At 42.0% G+C, this 25,286-nt stretch overlaps 1 protein-coding gene across 23 annotated transcripts in view; it reads right to left on the bottom strand.

Annotated features, from left to right (window-relative positions):
• The window catches only part of ZNF462 (zinc finger protein 462), a 128,670-nt gene that overhangs the window by 66,422 nt on the left and 36,962 nt on the right, over positions 1-25,286 (bottom strand). For 11 of the 23 annotated variants that reach the window (XM_014519615.2, XM_025202727.1, XM_025202759.1 and 8 more), the window contains exons 2-5: positions 10,822-11,073; positions 4,793-10,296; positions 3,590-3,754; positions 1,107-1,378 (exon numbers count right to left, since the gene is read on the bottom strand). In XM_014519615.2, coding sequence (XP_014375101.1) covers positions 1,107-1,378; positions 3,590-3,754; positions 4,793-10,296; positions 10,822-11,041 — 6,161 coding nt within the window. In that variant the 5' untranslated portion in view covers positions 11,042-11,073. The other 12 variants (XR_003093777.1, XR_003093772.1, XR_003093775.1 and 9 more) reach the window with 6 other exon arrangements.

The raw sequence follows: 25,286 nt of genomic DNA, 5'->3' as shown, positions 1-25,286 counted from the left end.
TTATTGATGGCTGCTCAAATCCTTGCAACTCTCAGAGCCTCCCACCATATTAAGCCTATAGCCTGCGTGGATGCACTTGTCGTGCCAGTGGAAGCTTTGCCTTTCTGGCATGCATTATTTGAATGCACTCATATACAGCCTTTCTTCTTGTACATGGGATTTCAACACAGAGCAGTCAAAACTTAAACCTGATTGGTCCCACTGAAGGCAGGACACACCACAGATCTCCCTTTCTCTTTTAAAGGTCGTGAGTAGGTAGGGAGGTAGTTCTCTTCCAGGCAAAGAAGGAAATGTGCATATGCTGATGTCTGTCTTTAAGGAAATCATGTACCACAAACCCATTCATTTTTGGCAGTTGTGGTAAAAAGTTAATTAAAAAAAACCCAACACCTTACCTCTGGAGTCTTAAATACCCACTTGGGCAAATTCTCAGGGAGTCTGTTTATTTATAACAACTATCTGTAACACTTTTATTTTGTTGCATCAGACAGTCAAATATGTTGAGGAACTTGTTCAAAAAGATTTAAAAAAAAAAAAAGATTAGCTTTTGAGACCTGCTTGGCATTAGAGACTAAATCCCTCTAAATCAACTTAAATTTGTTACGTGCAACACTCAAATTCATTATGCACAAAAGATTACAGAACAAAATCTTTTCCCCTTCTCCTTCCAGCTTATTTCACTTATTTGACAGTGCTCTGTAGATCATTAGTTTTAGCATTCTCTCCATGTAGGAAATGTTCACCTTTTGTTTGTGTGCATTTTCCCCACAGCCAACAAAAGCAGGTGTACTAAAAAAAAGAAAGGAATCCATGATAGTTTCTAAAAATAATCATGGACAATAGTACCAGGCTGCAGGGCATGGAAATACATGAAAACCAAGAAAGCAAAAAACATAATTAAAAATAAAATTGCCTAGATTCCAAGCTAACAGATCCCCTTTTAATGTCAGAAGCAAGGATTTCTTAATCTGATATCTTTTATTGGACCAACTACATAGCTGTGATAGACAAGCTTTTGAATATGACGTTCTTCATCTGTTGGTACATGCGAAAGCAGCACCTATAGTCTGTGCTTTTATTCAAAAACAAACAAACAAACAACTTACTTGTGCCTGAAAGCAGAGACAAAGGAGCAATACTGGCAGCTGTACTTGTCTTCCCGGGTAAACATGGCCAGAGCCAAGTGACTCCTCTCGTGAGATCGCAGACCCTGCATAGACATCAAAACCCGGTCACACTGGCTGCAGTGGTAGCCCCCAGGCCTGGTTTCATCTTCCAAGGATGCTCCAGATTCAGCTTCTGTAAATTCCATAATGCCAGGGTCTTTGACGCCCTCAAAACCCTCCAAAGTTGTGTTTGAAGAATCTTCAGCTTCCTGCTAAAAAACACATACCCCACCAAAGCCATCAATTCTCTCTCCCTTCTGCCCTCAAGTCTTCTCCATGTCTTAATTTTAAGGTCTAAGATTCCCTTCAACATCTAAAAGGACGTGTCTACATGGCCACCCTCCGGACTGTAAGTCCAGAGTTGACAAAATGAACCCAACCTACTCTCTGCCACTCAAACTTGGAGACTGGCTCTTAGGCAGAGTTGTACATGGTTTGAAGTGGCTTTGATTGAGCACCCCACACCTAGGCTCAGGTTGTGTTCCACAAGCAGCACTGAGGGGAGGCGGTGCTCAGATTTATGCTGACCCACTTGGGGCTGGTCCTGAGCCCTCTTCTCTGCCTAACTGTCAGTGTCCAGGTGTGCCTCAGTGGGAGTGAGTGGGCAGTGCTTATCATGTCAGTGGCAGACGTTGGAGAAGGAAGCATGTTAGGAAGGAAGCCAGATAAGACCTCACCCAGGAGTCCCACTGGCCATGTCTACACAAGACGCTTACTCGTTAAAGTAACGAGTAAAGTAGCTCGTTACTACTGCACAGTAGCGTTGCTGGGCACAACCTATGACCCAATGCTACTGCGCAGTAGTAGCGAGCTACTGCGCAGTAAATGTCACTAGGCAACCGTGCCAGGACACTACTGTGCAGTAACACCAGTTACTGCGCAGTCATTTAGTACTGTCATTTAGTAACAGCTGCGCAGTGGGCATCTCGTGTAGACACACCCACTACGTTCACAGTTCTAATGATCTCTCTACACAAGTCCCACAACACTAGTGACAATCCACAACAAGCAGCAGCACTCTAAAGGAGACCACGTCTCACAGCTGGCAGTGTTCAGACTGAACAAAGTCAGAACCAAGGCCAAACAACTAAAACAGAAACTGAACTGCCTACCTGCTAACCTCCGGACACAGATCCTTCAGAACAGGTTAACTGAATATTAATGCCATGATATGTTGCAAGCTATCATTGCTATCAACTACTATAATAACTGCTCTGTAGGCTAATATATACCTATGTTTCCCAAAACTCACAAGTGGACACTTTTCACTAACACTAATGTCACAAAAGAGAAACAGGCCCTCTCAGGAAATGATAACCCTCTTTGTAAAAAACCTGTTAGTTTTTATTCCTTTTCCTTAGTGTTATTCATTATGGCAAGTATTATGATGCAATCAAGAACTTAAAATCAACGTAATAACCTCAATTTCTATTTGTCCAAAAACTAAAAAGAGAAAATGTGGCAGTTTTCTTGCTTGTAAAAACAGCCATAGTTTGATAGGAGAAAAATTACTTGATCACTTATGTATCATCACATATGTGAAGGGGAGGACAGCAGAACAGTCTAAGCCCTCTCACGTGGAGCTGTTCAGACCCAGCTGGATTCAGTTTCCTCATGGCAGGTTAGTCAGCATTATGGAACAGAAATATGCTATAAGTAAAGTTCTGAGCACAGCGGTGGCATCTTTTTTCCTCAACATAATCCAAGTGCTCACTGCAGCAGCAGCAGCAGCAGCAGCAGGAAGAATGCATTGCCAGCTCCTGCTCCGTTACTGTGTACACACTCCGCTCTTGATATCCTGAAGAACCAGCTTGGGGAGTGGGGGACAGAGATCCTTCTTGGAGACCAGATTCTCTAGAAGTGGAAGTCCCGACGCCCACAGAAAAAAGTGCATTGACAATGAGCCACTTGAACCCAGCTAAGCAAGTGACTAATTAGTTATTTGAATGGGGATTTGCAGATGCAAGCCCTAGTAGACTGCAGTGGTAACTGTGAAAAAATGAGCAAAATACACATTTTCATGCACATTAGTACCTATGTGCTTCTGGCTTCCTCCACTAAAAATTTTGCTTTAAGTGTGTTAGAAAGTACCCTACAATAGTTGGACTACAGGGTCTTGCTCAGAGACCTAGGCATTCTGTTATCAGGAAAATAAACTCATTTGTGGTAGAGAAATCAGACATGTTCTGGAAAATAGTCTTCATGCCCTTGAATCAAGAATGGAAGAAAGTTAAAACTAGTATCTTAAAATAAGCCAGACATACTACAGAAAGCTGAAGCATTAGAGATAAATCATGTGCTTAACCTTACCTGTTCCAAAACCCTTTGAGTTCAATGAGAGCTTGCCACAGACTTCATTGGTCTTTGGACCAGAACTTATAGCCTCAAACGACAACGTAGCAGACAGATCTCAGACTGCTTACCTTTACTGTAGCTGACACTGAAGAGACGTTCCCGTACTGAACATGCTTGCGAAGATGATTACAGATGGCTCGAAGGGTCGGATGAACCTCCACACAAAATTTACATTTATATCCAACAACTTTCCTCTCCTTAAGTTTTGACATATCTTCCAAGTGACCAAAAGTCTGTTGGAACACAAGTATAAAATCAATTCATGCGCTGAAATGTGCTTCCACATTTTTAAGTTATCATGAATAGATTCAGACAAGCACAAATCTCAAAATGAAATTAGGAAAGACAAGAAAAAAAATCCACTATCTGGGCACTTTAAAGGGCAAAGGGCTGATCTTGCAAAGCAACCTTAGAGACTTAAACACATCTCCATTAAAATTTAAATGGATGTGATCTTAAGTCCCAAAGGTCGCTTTCCAAAATTTCAACCCAAGTTTTCACTTGGCCTCCACTAATGCCTGTAAAATCTATTGGTAAAAAAATATTTTCTTGCCTTGTTTTCATGCTCAGGAACCCTGTGTATTTGGATGGTAACAGGCCGTAACTCAGGTTTCAATCCTGACAGGCCAAATTTTGCCCTTAGGTGACACCAGGGTAAACTGTCAATAACTCTTTCAAAAGCAGAGTTATTCCAGATTGACAACAGTGGTACACAACAGAATTTTTTCTGTATTCCACATGGAGACTGATCCAAAGTCTGAAGTCCTTGGAAGACACCTACTGATATCAATGAACTTTGAATCAGACCCAAGACAAGATATGTTATTACCATAGAAGTGTCAATCAATCAATCAATCACATGCCTTCCTGAAGAAAAAAAGATTTGCGTGTTATTTCAAAAGAATGACCCCTGGAGGTGGGAACCATGGGGCAGACGACACATTTACTGAAAAAAACTAAGTTAAAGTGCACAGTAACTTTTCAAGAAAAAGCTACATAATTGTTGAGGGTGAGGACAAGATGTTGGGAATCCTCTAGGGAACTCTAGGAAGAGGTGGAAAATGAAAGGAGATGATAGTATCAAACTAGAATATTTAAATTGACTTACAGAGCTCATTGGCACAAGTCACTAGTTAGTCTGTTTTTTGGCTGCCAAAGACCACGCATGTAAGCACTAGTTATACGCAGCCTACTGAGAACAGTGGGGGCCTGGGAAGGGTGGGGGGAGTAGGGGAGGGGGGAGGAAAGATAATGAACACACATTCCCTTACCCTCTCTTGTTTGAAATCTGCGAAAGCACCATCTGCATATTTCTGCTTGCTCAAAAGCTGTTTCCTCCTTTCCTGACGTTTGGCACGCTTCTGGAATTCCTCATTGTGACTATTCAAGTGTGAGGTCAGATCTGCCATGCTATGCAATTTACTATCACAGTGCTTGCACTGGTAGAGAGAATTCTGAGAGCGGGTGCCACTTCCCAGGATGGTAAAGTCTCTCTTAAGATCCTTGCTGTGGTGGTCAGTGTAATGCATGCACAGCAGCTCTGCTGTGCTGAAAGACAGTTTGAAACATTTAATGCATCTGAAGGGAAGCCACTCTATTTCCTGAGCCTCGTTCTCCACCTCAGGCTTTTCAAAGTCATTTCTCTCCTCTAGCGGGGCTGGCTTTTCATGCTCATCAGCATACACAGCAGTGAAGTAACCCCCTAGCTTGCTTGCATGCTGTTTTTTAGGGAAAACACCAGGGTGACGCTTCATGTAGTGGGAGACGATACCTTTTTTGCTAAAAGATTGGAAGGAGCAAAGCGAGCACTTCTTCTTCTCCACAGCCCTCCTCAGCTCCTCACTTAATTGAGGAGCATCATCTTTGGGAGGAGATGGAATAATTACTTTGTTGGGCTTGTCACTAATTGTCCTGGAGGCTGCTAAGCAATGGGTATAGTAAGCATCAATGTCATGCCGTTTCTGGTAGTGTGCTGCAAGCCCTTTGCGGATGGGATTGGTGTAGGAACACAAAGCACATTTGAAGAGATTGTTTTTGCCTTCTGGCTGTGCCCGGACATTGTTGTGTTTGATGCGGTAGTGTCTAGCTATCCCTTTCCTGGTGGAGCAGAAATACTTGCAGAGCTGGCATCGGAACACCGTATGAGACACTAAATGAGAACTGGAAAAATGAGGAGCCGGCACTGTGATCTCTCCAATGTCCTCAGGAGCAATTTCTGGAGAAGCCTTGATTTCAGGAGTAATCTCTGGCTCCAGAGAGGCAGACACCTTTGGTGGTGACTGCGCAAACACATCAAATTCGGGTTGATTGTGGTACTTTTCATAGTGAATTTTAAGTTTCTCCAAAGTGCCATGGGTATAAGGGCATAATTTGCACCTGTAAGCGCCATAACCTTGTTTGAAAATCCTACTCGTTTCCTCCACATCATTCTGAGCTATGTCATTAGACTGTTCTACATCATGTACAAAATCTTCAGCGGTGACCTTTACTGACGGATGCCGTTTCTGGTAGTGTGTAAGGACACCATGAATGCGCGTGTTAATATATGGACAATGCCTGCACTTATACACAGCCCCTGGGTTAATATCTATGTCCTGTGCAAAATCTGCAGCTTTCACTTTCATTCCAGGATGCTTTTTGCCATAATGTGTCAAAAGTCCATGTAGGTTATTATATTCAGATTGGCATACTGTGCACTGATACGGCGTGGAAGAGATTGCAGGGTTTGCAGAGGCCAGCTGGACTGTTTTTTCCTGGGAAAGACCCGAGTCCTCAGTGCACTCCGCATCCTGCTCCATCTGTGATGCTGTTATCTGGTCTTCAGAATTAATCCTGGCCCCGAGTTCATCAGGCTGCATGCCAGCTTTCTCAGCAGCATCTTTCTCCTTTATGATATCCAACAGCACAGACTCATCACCATTCATGGCCCAAGGATGAAAAGCCTGGTAGTGATTAGTAATATCCCAAATGGAAGATGCTTCAAAAACACAGTCACGGCATTTATAGGTTTTTGTCTCTGATGGCAGCACTAGAGCTGGAGGGGAAGGATCTGGACCTGCCCAGAGTTTAGTTGCCATGTATGTGTAGTCAACATAATGCTCAGGATGCCTCCTTTGGTAATGCACAAGCAAACCACTGGGCTCAGTATGCGAATAAATACACCATTCACAGTGATAACCAGCTTCTATTAAGCCATCCAGAAATGCCCATCGCAAAATGGATGTGACAGTGGCCTTCAGGGTTGGATGGTCTTTTTTTATATGCTTTCTCAAGGCATAAAAATAAGGGGATGTATAGGAGCACTGCCTGCATTTGAGAGCTCGTAGCTTAGCCTTGTCCCGGTCAGTACTGGAAGTGGGAGCAGGCAGGCTGCTGGTCAGTTTTTTCTGGCCACGGTCACAGAGGCTTCTAATAGTGGCTGTGTGCTGTCTAATCACATCTGCATTAGCTTTGAAGTCACGATGCTTCTTTTGATAATGAATGAGCACGCCCTTAACGGTCCGGTTTCCATAATCACAGTGCTGGCAAAAGAACATTTCATTCTCGGGGGGAGTCACAGCACTCTCAGAGCTGCCCCTATTCAGCTGTTGCATAGACATTGGTGGTCTCTGAATACCAGGTGGCATCTCACCAGCCCTCATCATTGCTGCAGTAGGGGGTGCCTGCCTAATATATTTTGCAGTGACCTTTATTTCTGGATGCCTTTTCTGGTAGTGGACAAGCACTCCCACAACTGAGCGGTTGCTGTATGAACAGTGTTTGCAGTAGTAGAGTTCAGTGGCAAGGTCTGGTGGTGGCGGTGGGGGAGGTGGAGGTTGAGAAGCCAGGCTGGACAGTTTTGGAGACACAGAGGTTCCCATCTCAAACGACATTTGAGCCAGGGCAGAGCCCCGGTCAACAGACACCATGCGCATGGTCTTCTGAATCCTGAAGTATGATGCCTTTTCTTCAGGGTGTTTTTTCTGGTAATGAACCAGAACTGAATGCATGTTAGGGCTTGCAAATGAACATACATCACAGTCATAAACTACAACAGTATTTACTGAAGGCTCCTTCTGATTTTCACTTTCTGGACTAAAACTTTTGGTAGCATTTTTGTTAAAAGTACTAGGCATGCTAGCTGCACGGGCCACAGGGGTTGATGTTGCCATGGTTTTGGGAGCAGAATTCAAGATCTCTCTCAGTGTTTGCGATTCTGTATTTACCCCCTCTTGCTGCTCAACTACATAACTTGAGAAGATCATTGCATTATTAATTTTAACTGTTGGGTGCATTCTTTGGTAATGGGGCATCAGGCTTCTCACATTCGGGCTAGTGTAAGAGCAGAAGCGACAGCGATAGATCAGGTCAGAATGATCGAAGTTGAGTACATTCATAGCTTCAGGGTGATGCTCACCATAATGCTGCTGTAGGTCTTCGAAGTTTGTATAGTCAATGTAACATTCAAGGCATCTGTACACTGCACTGTGATCATTAGGATCCAAAATATATCTAAAGCTGAATTTAATGTACGGGTGCATCCGCTGGTAGTGGGTGCTAACACTCCTGGCAGATTTGTTACTGAAATCACAGTGTTTGCAATAATAAAGCCTCCCAGAGTCATTAAACTCTGCATTTTCATTGTTTTGTTCAGATCCATATAGACTTGACTGGCTACCCAGAACAGAAGCATTAGGGCCCTGCTGATCTTTCAAGCCGACAGAAGAGTAATAATCTTCCTCATCCTCTGATAATGTGAGCTCAATTTCTGCCCCATTGGTGGAATTATAATCATGCTGCATGTTTCTGAAGTTAGCCTCCTTCTGAGAATCATTGGCATCTCTTCCCCACATTTGCTGGGGTGCATATGAATTGGATACCTCCATCATTGGCTCTGCTTGTTCTTCTTCCCTGTCCAATTCTACCTCTATCTCCACTTCATTGTCTTCTTCCTCCTCTTCATCATCCTCTACATTAATCACAGCATCTTCTTGCTGTTTGTTTTGGTTGATTTTGCTCTGCAAGTTGCTTGCTATTTCATCAATTCTAGTTCTCTTCTTCACTGGTGATAGATCTAAGGGGAAGTCATTTGACACCTTTCGAGGGGCCTTAGCCACAAAGTTATTTTTAGATGACAAACCCAGAATGGAGGTCTGGCTTTTCTTCACAGTGCTGGAAGAGGTGTGAGCATCCCCCTCACTCTCTTGTGGTGCGTTGGATGACGGTCCATCATATTTTGGCAGGTTGTCACAAAATGAATGCTTGTGTTGCTGATGAACTCTGAGGCCTTTCAAAGTAGTCGTGGAATAGTTGCACATGGTACATTTGTAGGGGTGCTGTGAATGGGGTTGTGGTGACTGCTGTTGCTGCTGCTGCTGTTGTTGCTGCTGCTGTTGCTGCACAGGTTCCATTATGCCTCCTGACTTCCTGCCATTTATATTTCCACTGTCATAAGACACAGTGCTCTCATTCAGAGAGGAAGCTATGCTTTCACTTTGAGAATTCACAGCATCCCAGTCTGATGTTGTACCTGTGTGACACTGTTTATGAGCTCCAAGTTTTAATGAACTTTTACAAGTGAAAGGACATTCATCACATTTGTATACAGCAGTCTTCCCAGACAGGTGGATGTTTTCAATATGGCGGGAAATACTACGGCGGTGCATGGTGAGGAAAGGGCAAAAAGGACACTGGAACCTGTTCATGTATCTTCTAAAGGGAATCCCCTTGGTTTCTAATAATTTGTTGCCATCAGATCCCATCAGTTGCTCTGCAGACATTCCTGAGGTCTGGTGATCTAAGGCATTCAAGCCATTCTCACTGTCCATTTCATTTAGCTCTTCATCTGAGCTAGAGTCATTTAGCATACTATTCGTTTCCAGGTCAGCAGAAGAATTTGTCATGTCAGCAATGCCATAGCGGGATCTGTCGGACAAATTAACCATGCCAGAGTTATGAGGTGACTTAGGCTTCATTTGAGGATAAGACACAGAAGAAAACTTGGAGGATGTAGAAGAATTGGATCTGATAAGGGAATTGCTCATAGAGCTTCTGAAGTTTGAAACATTAGCATTTGACATCTCACGTCCTGCAGCATTCATAGAGATGTAGTTCGAGTTTGGGGAGGGGTTCTGTGCATTCTTATTCTGCATATCAGGCAGACTAGTGCCATCCTGCTGCTGCCGCAGGCTCGACAATATTTTCACCATGCTCCGATGTTTCTTCATCATATGATCACACCAGCGCTCCCTTCGAGGCGTCTGATAGCTACACCATTCGCAGCAGAAGTTGCCCCTGGATTTTGTCAAGGGCTTGACCATGGACTCCAAAATGCTACGCTCTACCACCTCAGCAGGCAACTCCTTGCAGGGCTCCTGCACTGGCATAGAGGCAGACCCAGATTCAGATATAGCAGATGCAGCAGCAGGAGGAGTTGAGCTCTCCTTCAGGTTGTTTTTGTGATACATTTTCTGGTGTTTAATAATCCTTGCTCGTCTTGGTGATTTGTAAGTGCAGAACTGGCAAGAGAAAACTTTGCCAAACCCCTCGTGCATCATGATGTTGTAATTTAATGATCCGGCAGCAGGCAGCCCCACCGAGCTCCCTCCAGCTTGTGCTCCATGGACCTTTCGGGTATGCTCTATGAGCAGGTTTTTGGATCTGAAGTATCGCACACAGAATTTGCACTGGAAAAATTTGTTTGTTGGTTTAGGATTTGGGGCCATGTGCTGACCATAAAAACTCTGGCTATGGCTATAATAACTTCCAGTCCCCATTTGAGTTGCTGCATTTTGCCCTAAGGGAAAGGTGGGGGGAAAAAACAAAAATAAAAAACACGCACAATTGTTTTCTTCACCCATCACACTGACATCATAATACTCAAGAACAGCCACGTCCATGAAAGGCATTGGGAATATCAGGATTGTAGAGCATGCAATACTACACTGGACATTCTTATTTATGACATGCTTGTGCACCCAATATAGGTCATAGGCAAACAATATATATCACCTGGAAAAATGTTACTTCCAAATTAAGTTTCTTTGAACAAAAATGCAGTAAGTTTTAAAAAGGAAAGCTTCTTCAAACTCAACATTAAAACAAAAAATTATAGAAACACTGGAATGAAGAAGAGCAGGGAGATAAATCTACCCCCTATTTTAGTGATCACATAAAGTGGCAAGCAGAACTAGTAGCTAGGCAAAATTCACTTCACTATCATGGCAATAAAGATAAAGGATTTTTTTTTTTAATTGTATTAAAATTGACCATTAAAATATGCAGAAACCAGCATGGAGGAGAGGTTTAGGTTGACATTTACCTGCTATTTCATCTGCAATTGCAAATTCATCCTTTACAGAAGAAAATTCAACCTCAGTCTGGTTGCTAGCATTCATGGAGCCAGACCTTGGCTGGCTAGGGCTTTCCTCAGAAACATCCGTGGGCTGCAAAAAAGCAGTGTGAACATCCTGAATGTGGGCTTTCAGGTCTTCATAGGAGGGAGCTCGAAAATCGCAGCCGTCACACTGCAGCACCTCCATGGTTCTGGGTTGATCTTTCACATTAGAGAATTCTGAAAGAAAAGAATAGGAAAAACCCTATTTTAGAGAGACTCTTCAATGAACTGACTATATAGAAAACCAAGCCTATTCCCACATGGTTCAGCAAGCTCCAAAAATGCTATAGTTACTGCAAATGACAACTCAAACTTTGCTCAATACTTTGAGGCACATCAAGGCATTCAAATTCACAGAAAGTCCTACCTAAATAGCACACAAGTTGCTGATCTCAACTCTACAAACATTGAAGCCTTCTGACAAATGTATATTGATTCAGTGGACCTTGACCTCTTGGCTTTTTCCTTACTCAGGTTCTTCTCATATGGGTTTGTTGTTCCTCTGGCAGCCTGTCTCACACAAAGACTCAGGGAAGCATATGCTGGAATTTCCAGCTGTGAATGCACTGAAATTTGCAAGCAGGGGGGAAAAAAAAAAAAAGGGTATTTCTGTCTCTCTTCATCCAGCACTAACCTTTCTGAAGGTTAGTGATTGCCTTACCACCTGAAACAGAAAACCTCCAAAAACCTTTGCATTTATTTTAAACCTTCTGTCAACACTGACTTCAGTGGGGAAAACAGACATTGTGGCAAGGTGATGTCTGGATACATAGATTTTTGGACATTTACTTAACAATTCCAGAAAGCTCCAAGATTATGTCCATTATTGGTTAGAATTCCTATGATTATACCCATGGTTTATAGCCTCCTTAAAGGAACATGTCTTTCAAGGAATAGGAATAGAGGAGACAAAAAAAAAATACAGAAACGGGCCATTTTCTGCTGCTTTTGATAGAAACATTGTAACAGTATTCAAGGATTAAAAAGGCCCCTCCCTAAAACTTTGACTTGTTACCTTCATAAACCTACCTAGTTTGATATACCAAGTAGTAAACTGAGCTTGGTAACATGACACATTATTGTTCAATGCATGATTAGTTAATGCAGCATCACATAATTCTGGGGAGGAATTTATCACTAGGCTCAAAGTTTTTGGGCGCTGGTGTAGAACAAGGAACAGGAACTCAGAAAAAAGAAAAAAGGTAGAGGCCCACCTATTCCATATGCTTCTTGGGTACAGTAGCAACTTACTATCTTAATGAACCAATTACTAGGCCAATTACTATAACATTATAGACCAATTACTATAACTAGACCAATTACTATAACATTTCCCACTTCCTTCTCTGGGCCAAGTTAATCTAGGAGTTGCAGAAGTCTGAGAAAGGGAATGGCAGCCAAAAATACTTTACAAATTTCCTTTATTTGTGGAATATAAAAGTCCTCCTACAGCCAGATCCAAGTCCAATAATATTGTGTCAACGAAACACAAGGGTGTGTGGCATCAGGGTTCTGCAGAAAAGAATGTTCCTTCTGATAGCCTGCTAAAATAAACTTCTGGCAAGGCAAATTCTGGCCAGGCTGAGCACACAGACACTCCAGATATTTACCTAGTCTACTTTGCACTGCTGCAATTTGTCCTTTCTCTCTCCTTCCCCCCCTCTCCCGCCCAAAGAAAGAAACTGAACACTGCACCAGCTTCTTTGCAGCTAACAAAGTTACAATAATCGAGATACTCAAGCTTTTATGTGCAAGCACCAGGCCAAATTGTGTGGAAGAGGTTGCTATCTGCTCTGGATCAAATTACAGCAGTGAGTGAAGCCCCACCCCACGTCTCCTTTAGCACAGTCCATTAGACCTGAAAACAAATTTTTCCATGGAGCAGACGACTCCTGCATTTAGAGCACTTCACAAAAAGCAGATCATCCAGTTTTCACTACCCATCCCCCAAGCTTAGTCCTTTCATCTCAGCCAAACAAGCCACAGCTCTGCTGAATGTGTTTATCACACTTTCAAGAGATATGAGCTCCTGCGTCACTGAAGCTTTAAGACTCACTAAGCTGCCCTAGTCCTCTGAGCTTTAGGAGCAGCCATTTTAGCTCAGACAACTCATGCACTCAGAGGCTCAGAGCTTCTAGCCTGCTCACAACATGGCCTCACTTATCTCAGCTTCATCTGAAGCACACAAGATTTTTTTTTATTTTTTTTTTTTGCTGGGTTGAGGCTAGAAAAAAAAAAAATCAGCATTCTGAAAGCAATACTCTCCCTTTTTGTGTGATTTACCTTTTCCAACAAAGGAGTGGCTGTTCTCATGTGCTGTCACACTAGCACCCCCCTCCTCCAAACAGATCATTTGCAAAGATCTCTGAAGGTCCTTTTATCCATGAATGATAAATGTGTTGATTAGTTCCAGCAACACAGAATTAGGGAACCAAGACACTTGTCCAAACTGTCCTACAGGCTGAAGCCACACAGTGTAAGCTCTTAAGTGGGAGCAGGGGGAGATGGGGGGCAGGATCCTCCAGAAAGCCTCAGCCTCCTGGGAGTTGTCCTTCTCTGCACAGAAGACACAGACCATCTGACTCTGCTTGCCAGATTCCAAAGTCTAATGACCTTTGTTAATCACCAGCCAGCCTGTCTGCCTCAGCAAATCCTGCCAAGAGACACACCCTTCAACACAAAGGCTGTAGCTATTCCTTTTAAAAGAGGTTCTCTGAAAGCTCCATTGTGCAGAAGAGAGGGAAAAAACAAGAAACAAAAAACCTCTCTTCCCTTCAAACTTCAGTGCCTTTAGAAACACCACCAGAAAAATCTTTCCACTGTGCGCCTTTTGGAAACTGTTAGACCCGGTCACTAAATAAAAACCAAAGGCAAGACAAATTGAGGTTCTGACCAGGATATGCCTAACAGCCTCAGTATTGCACAATAACAGCAAAAATTGTATGCATGGTGACAATTCTTTCGGATGTCGACACTATTTGAAGTTATCCTCAAAGATGCTGGCTGTTGTTTGGACAATCTCAAACCTAGTTTCCTTCAACTATAAAGCGTAGTGAAAAAAAAAGGGGGGGGGGAGAAATGAGCACAGTAAAAAACTTCTGATTTTTTTTTAATGGTGAAAGAGCACTTTTAATGGGTTCTAGCTTTTCTAGCTAAAATGTCAGTACCACAAAAGCAGCACTGAGTCATAGAAGAAGCTAATCTCACTGCAGTAGAGGAACTACAGCTGAATGGCCTTCAACTTGAAGTTTTCACCAAGCGTGATTGAAATCAGGATGAATCTTATTTTTTGAGAAATTTTGTCTCACTATTCACACTTTTCACTTTCAAATGCAGGTGTTCCACAAAGCACAGAAACTGCTGGTTTGGTCAAAGCTATCAAAAGAAACTGAAACATGATGCGTGTCGTATGTGTGTGCACGTGTGTGTGCGCATGTGCAAGCGTCATGGAACTAAGAGTGACCCATCTATTAGCCAACTAAGAGCATATTTTCAGTGCAGATGTTAATACTCTGTCAAGACATGCACCAAATAAAGACAGACAAAGAGCAAAGTTTGTACTCTTCTCCATGAGGATCAAGCAGAAATAGCCACACTGTCCATTGGTAGAAACAGCACCAGTGCTTCTCCATTCCATTTTTCATAAAACCCACAATCTACTATCCAAATGTTATGGATAGCAGGATTTGAGAGGGAGGTAGATAAAAGGGTAGAGGGAGTGGATTATGTATAGAAGGAAAGGGAGTTAACCAAATCAGCAAATCAAAAGCAGAACAAGAAGTTGCAGGGGACCCCAAAAAAATAACCATGAAATGAATCCATAAATCAGCAAGTCTAAAATACTCACACTGTATCCCTTGAGACCACACTGACTATAGATAATCTAACTACTAAAATAACCATGCTCATATCAAGTATGTAGATGGTTTAAAAAAGCATAAAGTGAAATACAATATGCACCACTATCTAGGTTTGCTCAGTCTATGTAGAATACAAGATTTTCTTAAATGTTATGGTTCCAACATTTTGTAGAGAAAAGGCATTCTGATTCTCCAACTGGGGAAGGAAAAAGAAGAACTTGAATAAACATTTCTCCTCAAGTTCTTGCAGTTTTAAAATTTCAGCCTGAAGTCTCACACACTGCCTTTCTTTGAAATACCCATAAAATGGCTAAAATACCAAGAATCAATGTTTTAGGCTTCAATTTTTTTTTTTTTAATGTGAGACAAAATACAAGACAGGAGATTAGTCTAAGACACTAGATGTGGCAACAACTGTAAAGGTATGGTGCAAATAGTTTGCTTTTAGATCCAATGTTGATATTGCAAATTACAAGATTATTTGTGAAGCCCAAAGCATTGACCTCAAAATTGAGCTTCTATGGTTGACTACCCATCCGTGATGTTTTGAGATGGAGTCAGCAGTGCTTCTAGAAGTTAAGAATATGCACACGAACAACCACAACTGAAAAGGTCATGCAGACCACACACTATGTGAACTTCCAGTTCAATTTTAGTATCACCACCTTTTAAAACGAATGCTCCAATTCAAGTCTCCCAACATTCAGAAGATCAGAAGCTTCTTTAGACACAGAAGAAGAAGGCACACTCAGCTTTCTTTTTGTTCAGTTCAAGATTTATTACTGTTGGGGTGAATCTGATACTAAGCTACACTAGTGTAGTATGGTTTTTACTGGAGAAAATACTGCTAAATCTCTTTCTACTTGACAAAATTCTTTTGAAGACTTGCTGTGCATGGCCAAAGTAGATCAACATAAAATGTGTGTGTGTGGATTAGACTCATGCATTTCAGTGAATTTATCCTTTAACAAAATGCAGGAAGCTTCAATATTGATCCACTTGATTTTCTGCTGAAGATTACCAGAAATAAACATTACAACAATGTAATTCACCAGCAACTAATTATAGACCTTACAAAATCTTTAAGTAGAAGAACCTGAAATCCCACAACTAATACTGCGGGGCATGTGTTTTCTCCTGCCACAGAAATCTAGAGTTTACACAGCATGAGACAAGAACCTTCTCCAATTATAGATTGGATTACTAGTGAAACACTTTGTTTAGGTTCATGCACATGCAGTTTCTGTTCCAACTTGCTGAGGGTTTTTTAATGCATCTTTTCAGTTCAAGACACCAAAAATAAGAGACATGCTGAATAAAATTATGGGACTTTCTAGCAATGGAGAAACCAACATGTGTGAGAAATGGGAAGCCTAAAGGCTACTCTATAACAAACAGGTGCATCTGTCATCTGTAAACTTCAGAGACCATTAATAATGAGGAATTGAAAGTCCAAATTCTGTCCTCAGTCATACCCATAACAAATCTCACTTGATTCAGTGGTTTCTTTCACTTAACCTCTGGCCAAACTAGGAGCAACCTCAAATTCTCCCTGAACTGGTTTTGGAATGTTTTCTACCTGGGAACAAAAACAAGGAGAGAAAAATGTGTGTATTTTTTCTTGCCTTAACCTTCAGTTTTGAGAGTTTTGATTGGTCTCACCTGGTTTGCAGTCAGCCCATTACTTCTTTACTTGAAGTTCCAGCCTAAGTACAACTGAATCTAAGGCTAAATTCTGACATTGGTATGTGGTTATACATTTCAGAGTCAAATTCTGTATTTAATTCCAATGGTCAAGTTTTCTGCATTACTTTAAAAAGAAATTTGAAAATTAATAAAATTTAACAGTTGCATCCATCAGTTAAATAGCATACCAGTTATATGATTTGATAAAATAAGTCTATATATTATCCCTATATTTCCTCCATTAGGGTTTATTCAGTTAACTATAAGATCCCAATTAATTCAGATGAAGGACATAATGGATTAGATAGGACAAATAAATAAAATTCTCTCACAAAGAATGAGACGTTTTACAAAACTAAGTTTTCTGGAAGAATATATAGATAAGGGATCTGTTCCATGCCATAATTAATAATAAAACCATGATCTGAACAGCGGCAATTAGATCTAAAAAAGTTTCACCTATTTATCTGGACATAAATATTTTAAGGATGATCTTCTGAATGTGGAATGACCTTCAAGCCAAATTCCACAAAATGAAGTCTTGCAAGCAAGCGTTCTTTATATTGTATTTGCTGAACTTTCGATTGATTAGACTGTTATGAAAGCCAAGTACTCCAGGCTTTACAATGAGAGAGAAATGTGCATGTGTACACACCCATATATGCACAGAACCAGATTCTGTACTGGTAAAAGTGGGGCTGCAACTCAAAAGATATCCTTAGCATTGCACCTGCTTACACCACTGTTTTCTGTTACACTTTACAGTGAGTGAATCCATTAAAAAAACAAAAAAAAAGTTATGCATACAAACTGGCATATATAGTTAGTTATATTGTTGCAATATAAGATGCATGCATGCAAATGAGTTTTCAAGCTCTTAGCCTGCAAAGCCTTTCCTCCAAGCCTTTAAAAATGAAAAAAAAACAACCAAATAGACCTGCACTAGTACTGTGGTGTTGTTTTTTGTTTTTTGTTTTTTATAAAAAGGTCATCTTTACAGAGGTAATCTTGGGAGCTGGACAAAAAATACAGAGATCTCTCTGTTCAAGTGAGAAACTGAATTCACAAAAGCTGTGGTATTTTCTTCTGGAGTCCTTGGAATACAAACACAAATTAGTATTGCAGACAGAACCATTGGATAGCTACAATGCTACTGGACCCAACCTGTCATCCAAGGCTATATTTCCTGATTATTGTTTAACAGTAGACCACCACACACTAGCAACACCACTTTCTACCACAAGGCAGTTTGGCGAAGCGAACCATGGACAGAGTACATCAGTACAGTATTGATTTTGCCTGGTTACCTCCTGACTTTGGTGCCTTGTCTCCATGGAGTTTTGCAGGAGCATTAGTTATCCCACAAACACACACCATTTTCTTCGTAATAAAAACAAAAATCAAAATTATGTCATTTGGAACTCAAGTGTTATTTGGGAAGAAACCGGACCAGGAGAAAGAGCCTCCCTAATAAGCCACATCCAGACTAGCACAGATGTTTGGTTCCCCAGGAACAACTGGCAGTGCCACACCTTGTGCTGCTGCTAGTTGTCCCTGGGGAATGCCCGTGTTACGTGCCCTCTGGCACGTGTAGGGAAGACTGGGGCCAGCAACTGTGCTGGTCCCAGCAGCTTTACCTGGGGCTGGAGAAGCTGCAGCCATGGCACTCCTGCAGCTAGGAGCCTCACTAGTAGCTGGAGCGTGACTCTGGCTGATCAGGTTCTGGTTTCGGTCGGCACACACTACACCTCTGTGTGCCACCACCCCGCTTTTTTCCCCATGTGGGTTTGGTTTTTTTTTTTTTATCTCCTGGGATCAAAAAAAACCCACTCGCACTGCAAGATAGCAGTATGGGAAATGCCTGAATGTGCAGTATGTGGCAGCACAGACAAATCTGTGGAACCATATATCGCATGGATGTGATGATATATGGTTCCTTTCAATTAATTACTCTCTCCTCATTCATATTTTTATGATGCAAAAAGGTTCCTTGTTCCTTTCAAAAACAGCTGAAGAAGATGTCTGCATTCCTGGAGGATACTTTCAGACTTCAAATGTGTAAAGTTAGGGACATTTAAGATGAGACACCAGTTATCTGCAAAGACTAACTGAGGAAGTTTATAAAAAACTACAAAATAGCATTCTGAACTTCTCTCTTTGCCTTCATTTATCAAAATTCAGCTGCTAGGAACTAAGTGAAGATTGATGTTGGGGGTAACCAGACTACATTATAAACAAACTCAGACATAAAAATACAATTTTCAAATCCTCTAAAAAGAGATGTTCTGGCCCAAAAAAGTTGTTATGTCAATCATCAATTCCAAATCTTCTTTTAATCCCTTGATTTCTCCTTGGAGGAATGTCATGTGCAAGACTGCAATCCTCACAAAAATCAAGGCGGCTCTGGAGAGACATGAGGAAAATGTCATCCTGGGCTAAACTACAGATAGAAATGTACTTTTACTTTAAGTTTAGTGTGTTCCTTAACTTTATTATCAAATGACCATGATGTGTATAAGCAGGCACTCCTCTGATGGGTTAAAGGAAAGCTCTAGCAGTTAAACACTTAAATACTTCTTTGAACATATATTTAAAAAAACGTGACATTTACTAAAGAAACTTCTTAGTTTAGTTCCTTTAGGTCCACAAGCCAAGACAAGAAGGTTTACTTCCTCTGAGCAGCAGATGAAGGAAAAGAGGAGGGAGGGGGAAAAAAGACTGTTGAATCTTCTTCCTGAAGAAAATTATCTGGGGAAACAATTCTATTAGACCACAATTGAGATTCTATTAAGTATTTTTCAAGGAAGATACTATTAGACAAAACCATCTTCCAAAAGATACATTAACCTGATACATTTTGTCAGATCCCAAAAAGGAAGGGGCAGAAGAGCACAATGATTGAACTCTAGGAAGATAAAAGATTTGTGTTAGATGATAAAAAAAAAAAAAACCCCCCCCAAAAAAACTGACCACCTCAGTTGCACCCTCACCTTGTCACAAATAAGCATCCTCTTTCAAGAAGTTGGTGCCTAGCCCCTCATAAAAAACTCTGATATCAGAGTTAAGGGCCTTTGCTTTTGCACTAGTCTCCCGAGCAAAAATTCAGGCTGTTTTTCTTTTTATACTGAAAACAATAAAATGGAGATCGCCATTACAAACCACTTTCCATCTTACAAACTTTGCTGGAATAAGCTCTCTGTGCTTACAATTAATAGAAGATAAAGGTGCCAGTAGATGGAGCTCAAGAACATAGTAGCATAACTCCTGGTTTTAATAACCCCTTGTGAGCTGCAAATTGCTTCTTCTAGGAACTTTTTGCACAACAGAACAAGATCCATGGTTAAAGAAGTCTCCACCTCACTGTGCGTATCTACACATGAAATTTATTCAAAGCAATAAATGCTGGAGGTTTACTCCTGGACATGCCATTTGAATGTGCATCTGGGACTGCAGCACACTGAGCCAGGTCAGAGCAGCCCCGGGGAGCAGGGGGATCGGGGGAGGGGGGGCAGCCTGCCAGCCAGCCTGGGGCAGCTCTGACCCAACTCAACGTGCTACATAGTAGCTGGCTGTGGCACAAGGCTGCTCCAGGGTGGGGCTAGCCAGTAGGCAGCCCCCACACTGAAGTATCCTTGTGCCCCAGCCAGCGTTTCCCAGCCAGCAGGATAGTACTCATGTTTAAAAATACTACCCTGCTACAGAATGTATTAGTTTACTCCAGCCTAACAGCCCTGCACGTTTAGATGCAAAACATTTACTGCAGAACTAATTCTAATTAGTCTACTCCGCAGTAAATAGCTCATGTAGATGTGCCCACCAAAGCACACTTCACACTATGGCAAAATACCATTAAAAAGTTTTCTGTCTTGCCAAGAAAGTCAAAAGAGATCCAACGTTAGACCTTGCAGTTTCTGGCAAACTGGACATGGCTAGCAGGACCATGCTCCCTGCAGCACTATACATTAAATTGAAAGAAGAAACAGTACTCAACAATTCTGTATGTTCATCCCGATACTTTCTTGCATCAAGCCCAGTTCAAAATAGACATGCCCAGGCACTGTTTAAACAAGCAATCTAAACGTTTGTTCCAGTAAGCATGCACTTCTATCAGGTCTGACAGCTTAGGGTGCAATTGCCCATAAGCTGTAGGTATGCTTCTGGGAAGACCAATTTTAGTACCCAATCATATAGGTGAGCATAAGCCAAGTGCAGTATGGTGGTTATATGCTTCACACTGGAAATGCGGCCACATGCCTGTAGAAGCCAAGGGGTACTAGAGCAAGCTTCCCTGTTCAGCTGGAGCAGACAGCTTGAGCCAAGGCTAGCCTGCCCACCCTGCAAGGGGGGGCGGGGGGTTGCAGAGGAGTTGCAAAGTATCCTGGGATGTTGGGGTACTGTGAGGTAACTTGAATCTGGAGGTGATCTAGGACACAAGTTCACCTAAATCAGCTAAGTCTGATACTCCTTCCATCCAGGTTTACCTTAAACCAGTTTCAGCACTGAATTTCTGTTGTGTTACAGATTTGAACCAGTTTCTGATCATTTATACCAGTTTGTGTGTAATTTCTGTCCCTAACTCAGGAATTCTATTAATTAGCAAACATGTAAAATGCTTGACTGCTTTACTAGCCCACGGTTTTAATCTTATCAGCTCAGTTCACAGTACCTAATATGGCCATAAAACTGGAGAGTAGAGGTTCCCCAAGATCACAGTTGTAGAAATTAGGCTCGAACCAAAAAGGAAAGCTCTGAATCAGACCTGTTGCTTAAATCTTCCAAAGAGTGAATACAGGCTATATCTACATGAGACGTTGACTGCATATAGCTTGTTACTACTGCACAGTAGTGTTGCATGGCAGGAAGCATGCCGCAATGCTACTGCACAGTAGTAAAATGAGTTACCGCACAGTCAGCATCACCTAAAAGCCATTCGGTGACACTACTACGCAGTAGCTGTAGCTCTGATTAGTGCAGTCAGACTGCACAGTCAGCGTCTCATGTAGACATGGCCACAGCATAATAAAGAGATATACTTCTTGGAAACTAAAGACAGAGATAAAAACAGCCACTGAAGACATTAGAACAGAGTATCTGGAACATGCCCATCCTTAACAATGGAAGCAGAAACATTTACCAACCTAACTAAGAGTCTAAAGCAGTGATTCTCAACCAGGGTGTCACAGCACCATAGGGTGCCCTGAGATCCTTTCAGAGGTATGACAGGGTACCATGAAACTTTAGTACTGTTAGGTGTGCAAGCATGGACATACAAAATAAATCAAGGATTTGAAGTGGAAATTCATAGTGTTAGAAGTATTCTGCTCTGTTGTAGTCTTTTTGTGTTCTTTGCAGCAAAAAAATTGTTCTACTTTTTTCTTCTTTTTTGACTGCAGAAAAGTAAAAACTACGAACTGGAATTTTCTAAGAGCTGGTCTAAAGCAAAGTGTAGCTCTTTCCAGTTAATTATATGGCAGCAGTCATACCATAAGATTCCTGCCAAAATTTCTAAAATTACTACCAGGGGTCACTTCTAACAAATGCTATGCAATGTCCAGTTGGGTGACAGTTCTAGGCTCCTAGCTAAATGGAATTTAAAGCACGGTCAGAAACCCAGAGTACACAAACGGGTTCCTTGAACAGTATCCATTCTAGACTGAACTCCACTGATGGCTTTCTTCAGTAGCATAAACTTTCAACACAAGGATTTTGGAAAGGAAGGAATGATTTGTTTTATTCTGCCCAAAGCTTTAAGTACTTGCAAATTTTTTCCATCTTACTGGTTGACCATGCAAAGGCAGCATATAATGGAAATGAAAAAGGGTGGTTTCTGGCCTGGCTTTAACCCTGTAACTGCCCATGTTGCTTTATGTCCAGAAACAAACTGATGAAAGCCAAAAGCATTGCCAGCCATCAGCCTTTTTCTGAAGCACTGCTTAGAGCTAGCAAAGATATAGCTTTAAAGGCCTGTTATATTCTTTGCAACTTAACTCATGTCATAAGTTTCCCACAAAGTAAGGATGTCAAACTCAAACCAGGCCAGATCTGGATCACGGGAGCTCCTCCCAGGCCAGATCCACAGGGCCATCAGCAATTGCAGTGATCCACACTCAGGAAGTAGTGCAAGGCTTCATTTTGGGCAGCATGGGGCTAGGAATCTTCCACCAATGGCCACTTCCATCAGAGTCCAGGAGCCCCAAATTCTCTGGATAATGAATAGGGGATAGATCGTTCTTATCTGATCCAATGCTCTCCCTCTAAAGCATCCAGCTCTTGCCATTGTCAGGATACTGGGCTAGATGAACCATTGGCCTGACCCAATATGGCACTTCTTATGTTCTAGTAATTACAGTAGCTAAAGTTTCCTTTGGTAACAGAAAGTCCCTAAAGAAATCTATGAACATTGTCTTAGGCTTTGAGTCCGCTGTCAGAAGCAGAGATGTCTCCATTATTCAGCGCATTTTAGGAAATGTATCCCTCACTTTGGGAGCCACTTTTGATTTCCCTACTACTTAAATGCAATATTTTATTTTCTTAGTTGTTTAAACTCCCTTTCTACAGACTACGTTCCTTGGGCGCACAGTAACAGCCATCTGATTTCCTCAGGTAAATTCAGACATGCAGCTAACCAGATTATAATGCAACACTGAACACAAGATATTATTTGAGTTATTGGCAAAACCCCAGCACGGATTTCTGCCTAGGTACTGCCTTAGGCAGTGAACACCTGCATTCTTGTGCACTTTAAGATGTGTAACAATTGACAAACTGCCATTGGCCCTAATCTGGGACCAGTGCTTCTTACAACAGCCTTTGCTCCCCCAAGCACAATTGGAGTTGCAGCTAGCAAGGGACATGAACAGTAACAGGAAGGGTTTCTATAAGTATGTCAGCGACAAGAGGAAGATCAGGGAGAGCGTGAATAGGGGAGGCACCTAGTAACAGATGATGTGGAAAAGGCTGAAATACTCAGTGTCTTTTTCATCTCGGTCTTCACAAACAAGATCAGCTCCCAGACTACCGCACCTGGCAGCAGTTTGGGAAGAAGGTGAGCAGCCAACAGTGGCTAAAGAACAGGTGAGGGACTATTTAGAAAGGCTGGACATGTACAGGTCCATGGAGCTGAACACAATGCATCTGAGGGAGCTGGCAGATGTGATTGAAGAGCCACTGGCCATTATCTTTGAAAACTCATGGTGATTGGGAGAGGTCCTGGATGATTGGAAAAGGGCAAAAATAGTACCCATCTTTAAGAAAGAGAAGGAGGAGTATCTGGGGAACTGCAGACCAGTCAGCCTCATCTCAGTCCCTGGAAAAATCATGGAGCAGGTCCTGAAGGAATCCATTTCTAAGCACATGGAGGAAAAGAAGGTGATCAGGAACAGTCAGCATGGATTCACCATGGGTAAGTCATGCCAGACCAACCTGAATACTTTTTATGATGAGATGACAGCAGTGGACATGATATACCTTGACTTTAGCAGGGCTTTTGATACAGTCTCCCACAACATTCTTGCAAGCAAGCTAAAGAAGTATGGGTTGGATGAAGAGACTGTAAGGTGGATAGAAAACTGGCTGGATCGTCAGGCTCAAAGGGTAGTAATCAATGGTGCAATGTCTCGCTGGGCTGGTTTTGTTCAATATCTCCATCAACAGCCTGGAAGGTGGAATGGAGTGCACCCCCAGCAAGTTTGCAGATAACACCATGCTCAGGGAGTAGTAGATATGCTGGAGGGTAGGGCTAGGATTCAGAGAGACCTCAACAAATTGGAAGATTGGACCAAAAGAAATCTCATGAGGTTCAGTTAGGACAAGTACAAGGTCCTGCACTTTAGACAGAACAATCCCATGCACTGGTACAGGCTGGGGCCAAACTGGCTAAGCAGTAGCTCTGCAGAAAAGGAGCTGGGGGTTACAGTAGACAATAAGCTGAAAATGAGCCAACAGTGTGCCCTTGTTGCCAAGATGGCATACTGAGCTGCATTAGTAGGAGTGTTGCCAGCAGATCGAGGGAAGTTATTATACCCCTCTATTCAACACTAGTGAGACCACATCTGGAGTACTGTGTCCTGTTTTGGGCCCCCACTACAGAAGGGATGTAGACAAATTGGAGTGTGTCCAGCAGTGGGCAACAGAAATGGTGAGGGGACTGGAGCACATGAACTCTGAGGAGAGGCTGAGGGAACTGGGCTTATTTAGTATGGAGAAGAGAAGACTGAAAGGGGATTTAATAGCAGTCTTCAACAACCTGAAAGATGGTTCCAAAGAGAATGGAGCTAGACTGTTCTCAGTGGTGGCAGATGACAGAACAAGGAGCAATGGTCTCATGTTGTAGCAAGGGAAGTTTAGGCTAGACAGTAAATTATTCCAAATTTCTCACTACGATAGTAGTAAAGCACTGGAAGAAGTTACTCAGAGAGGCTGTGGAATCTCCATCCTTGGAGGTTTTTCAAGACCTTGGCTGGGATGATCTAGTTGAGGATGGTTCTGCTTTGAGCAGAAAGCTGGACTAAATGACCTCCTGAGGTCCCTTCCAGCCCTAATTTTCTATGATTCTAAGACCTAGCCACCAAATCTGTTCCTTTGTTTGTATGGGATTACAATCTGCTGTCAAATCTCACTATTGACTCTACCAAACAGCAACACAGTAGACTAGACTGGAACAACTGAAAAAGTAACCACTGTTAGTCCTAAAGAAAAAAAAGGAAAAAAAATCTGCCTCTAGAGGAAAGAGATATCTCATGACTTAAATGCCATATGTGTTTGTCATTGGAAAATCTGAAACTATGCCTTTAGAGTAGAACATTTCAACTCTACAGAAAACATCTCAAGAGGCTCTTCATAGCT

This window comes from Alligator sinensis, unplaced genomic scaffold (genome assembly GCF_000455745.1).
Source record: "Alligator sinensis unplaced genomic scaffold, ASM45574v1 scaffold560_1, whole genome shotgun sequence".
NCBI lineage: Eukaryota > Metazoa > Chordata > Crocodylia > Alligatoridae > Alligator > Alligator sinensis.
This window is presented reverse-complemented; position numbering and strand designations above follow the sequence as displayed.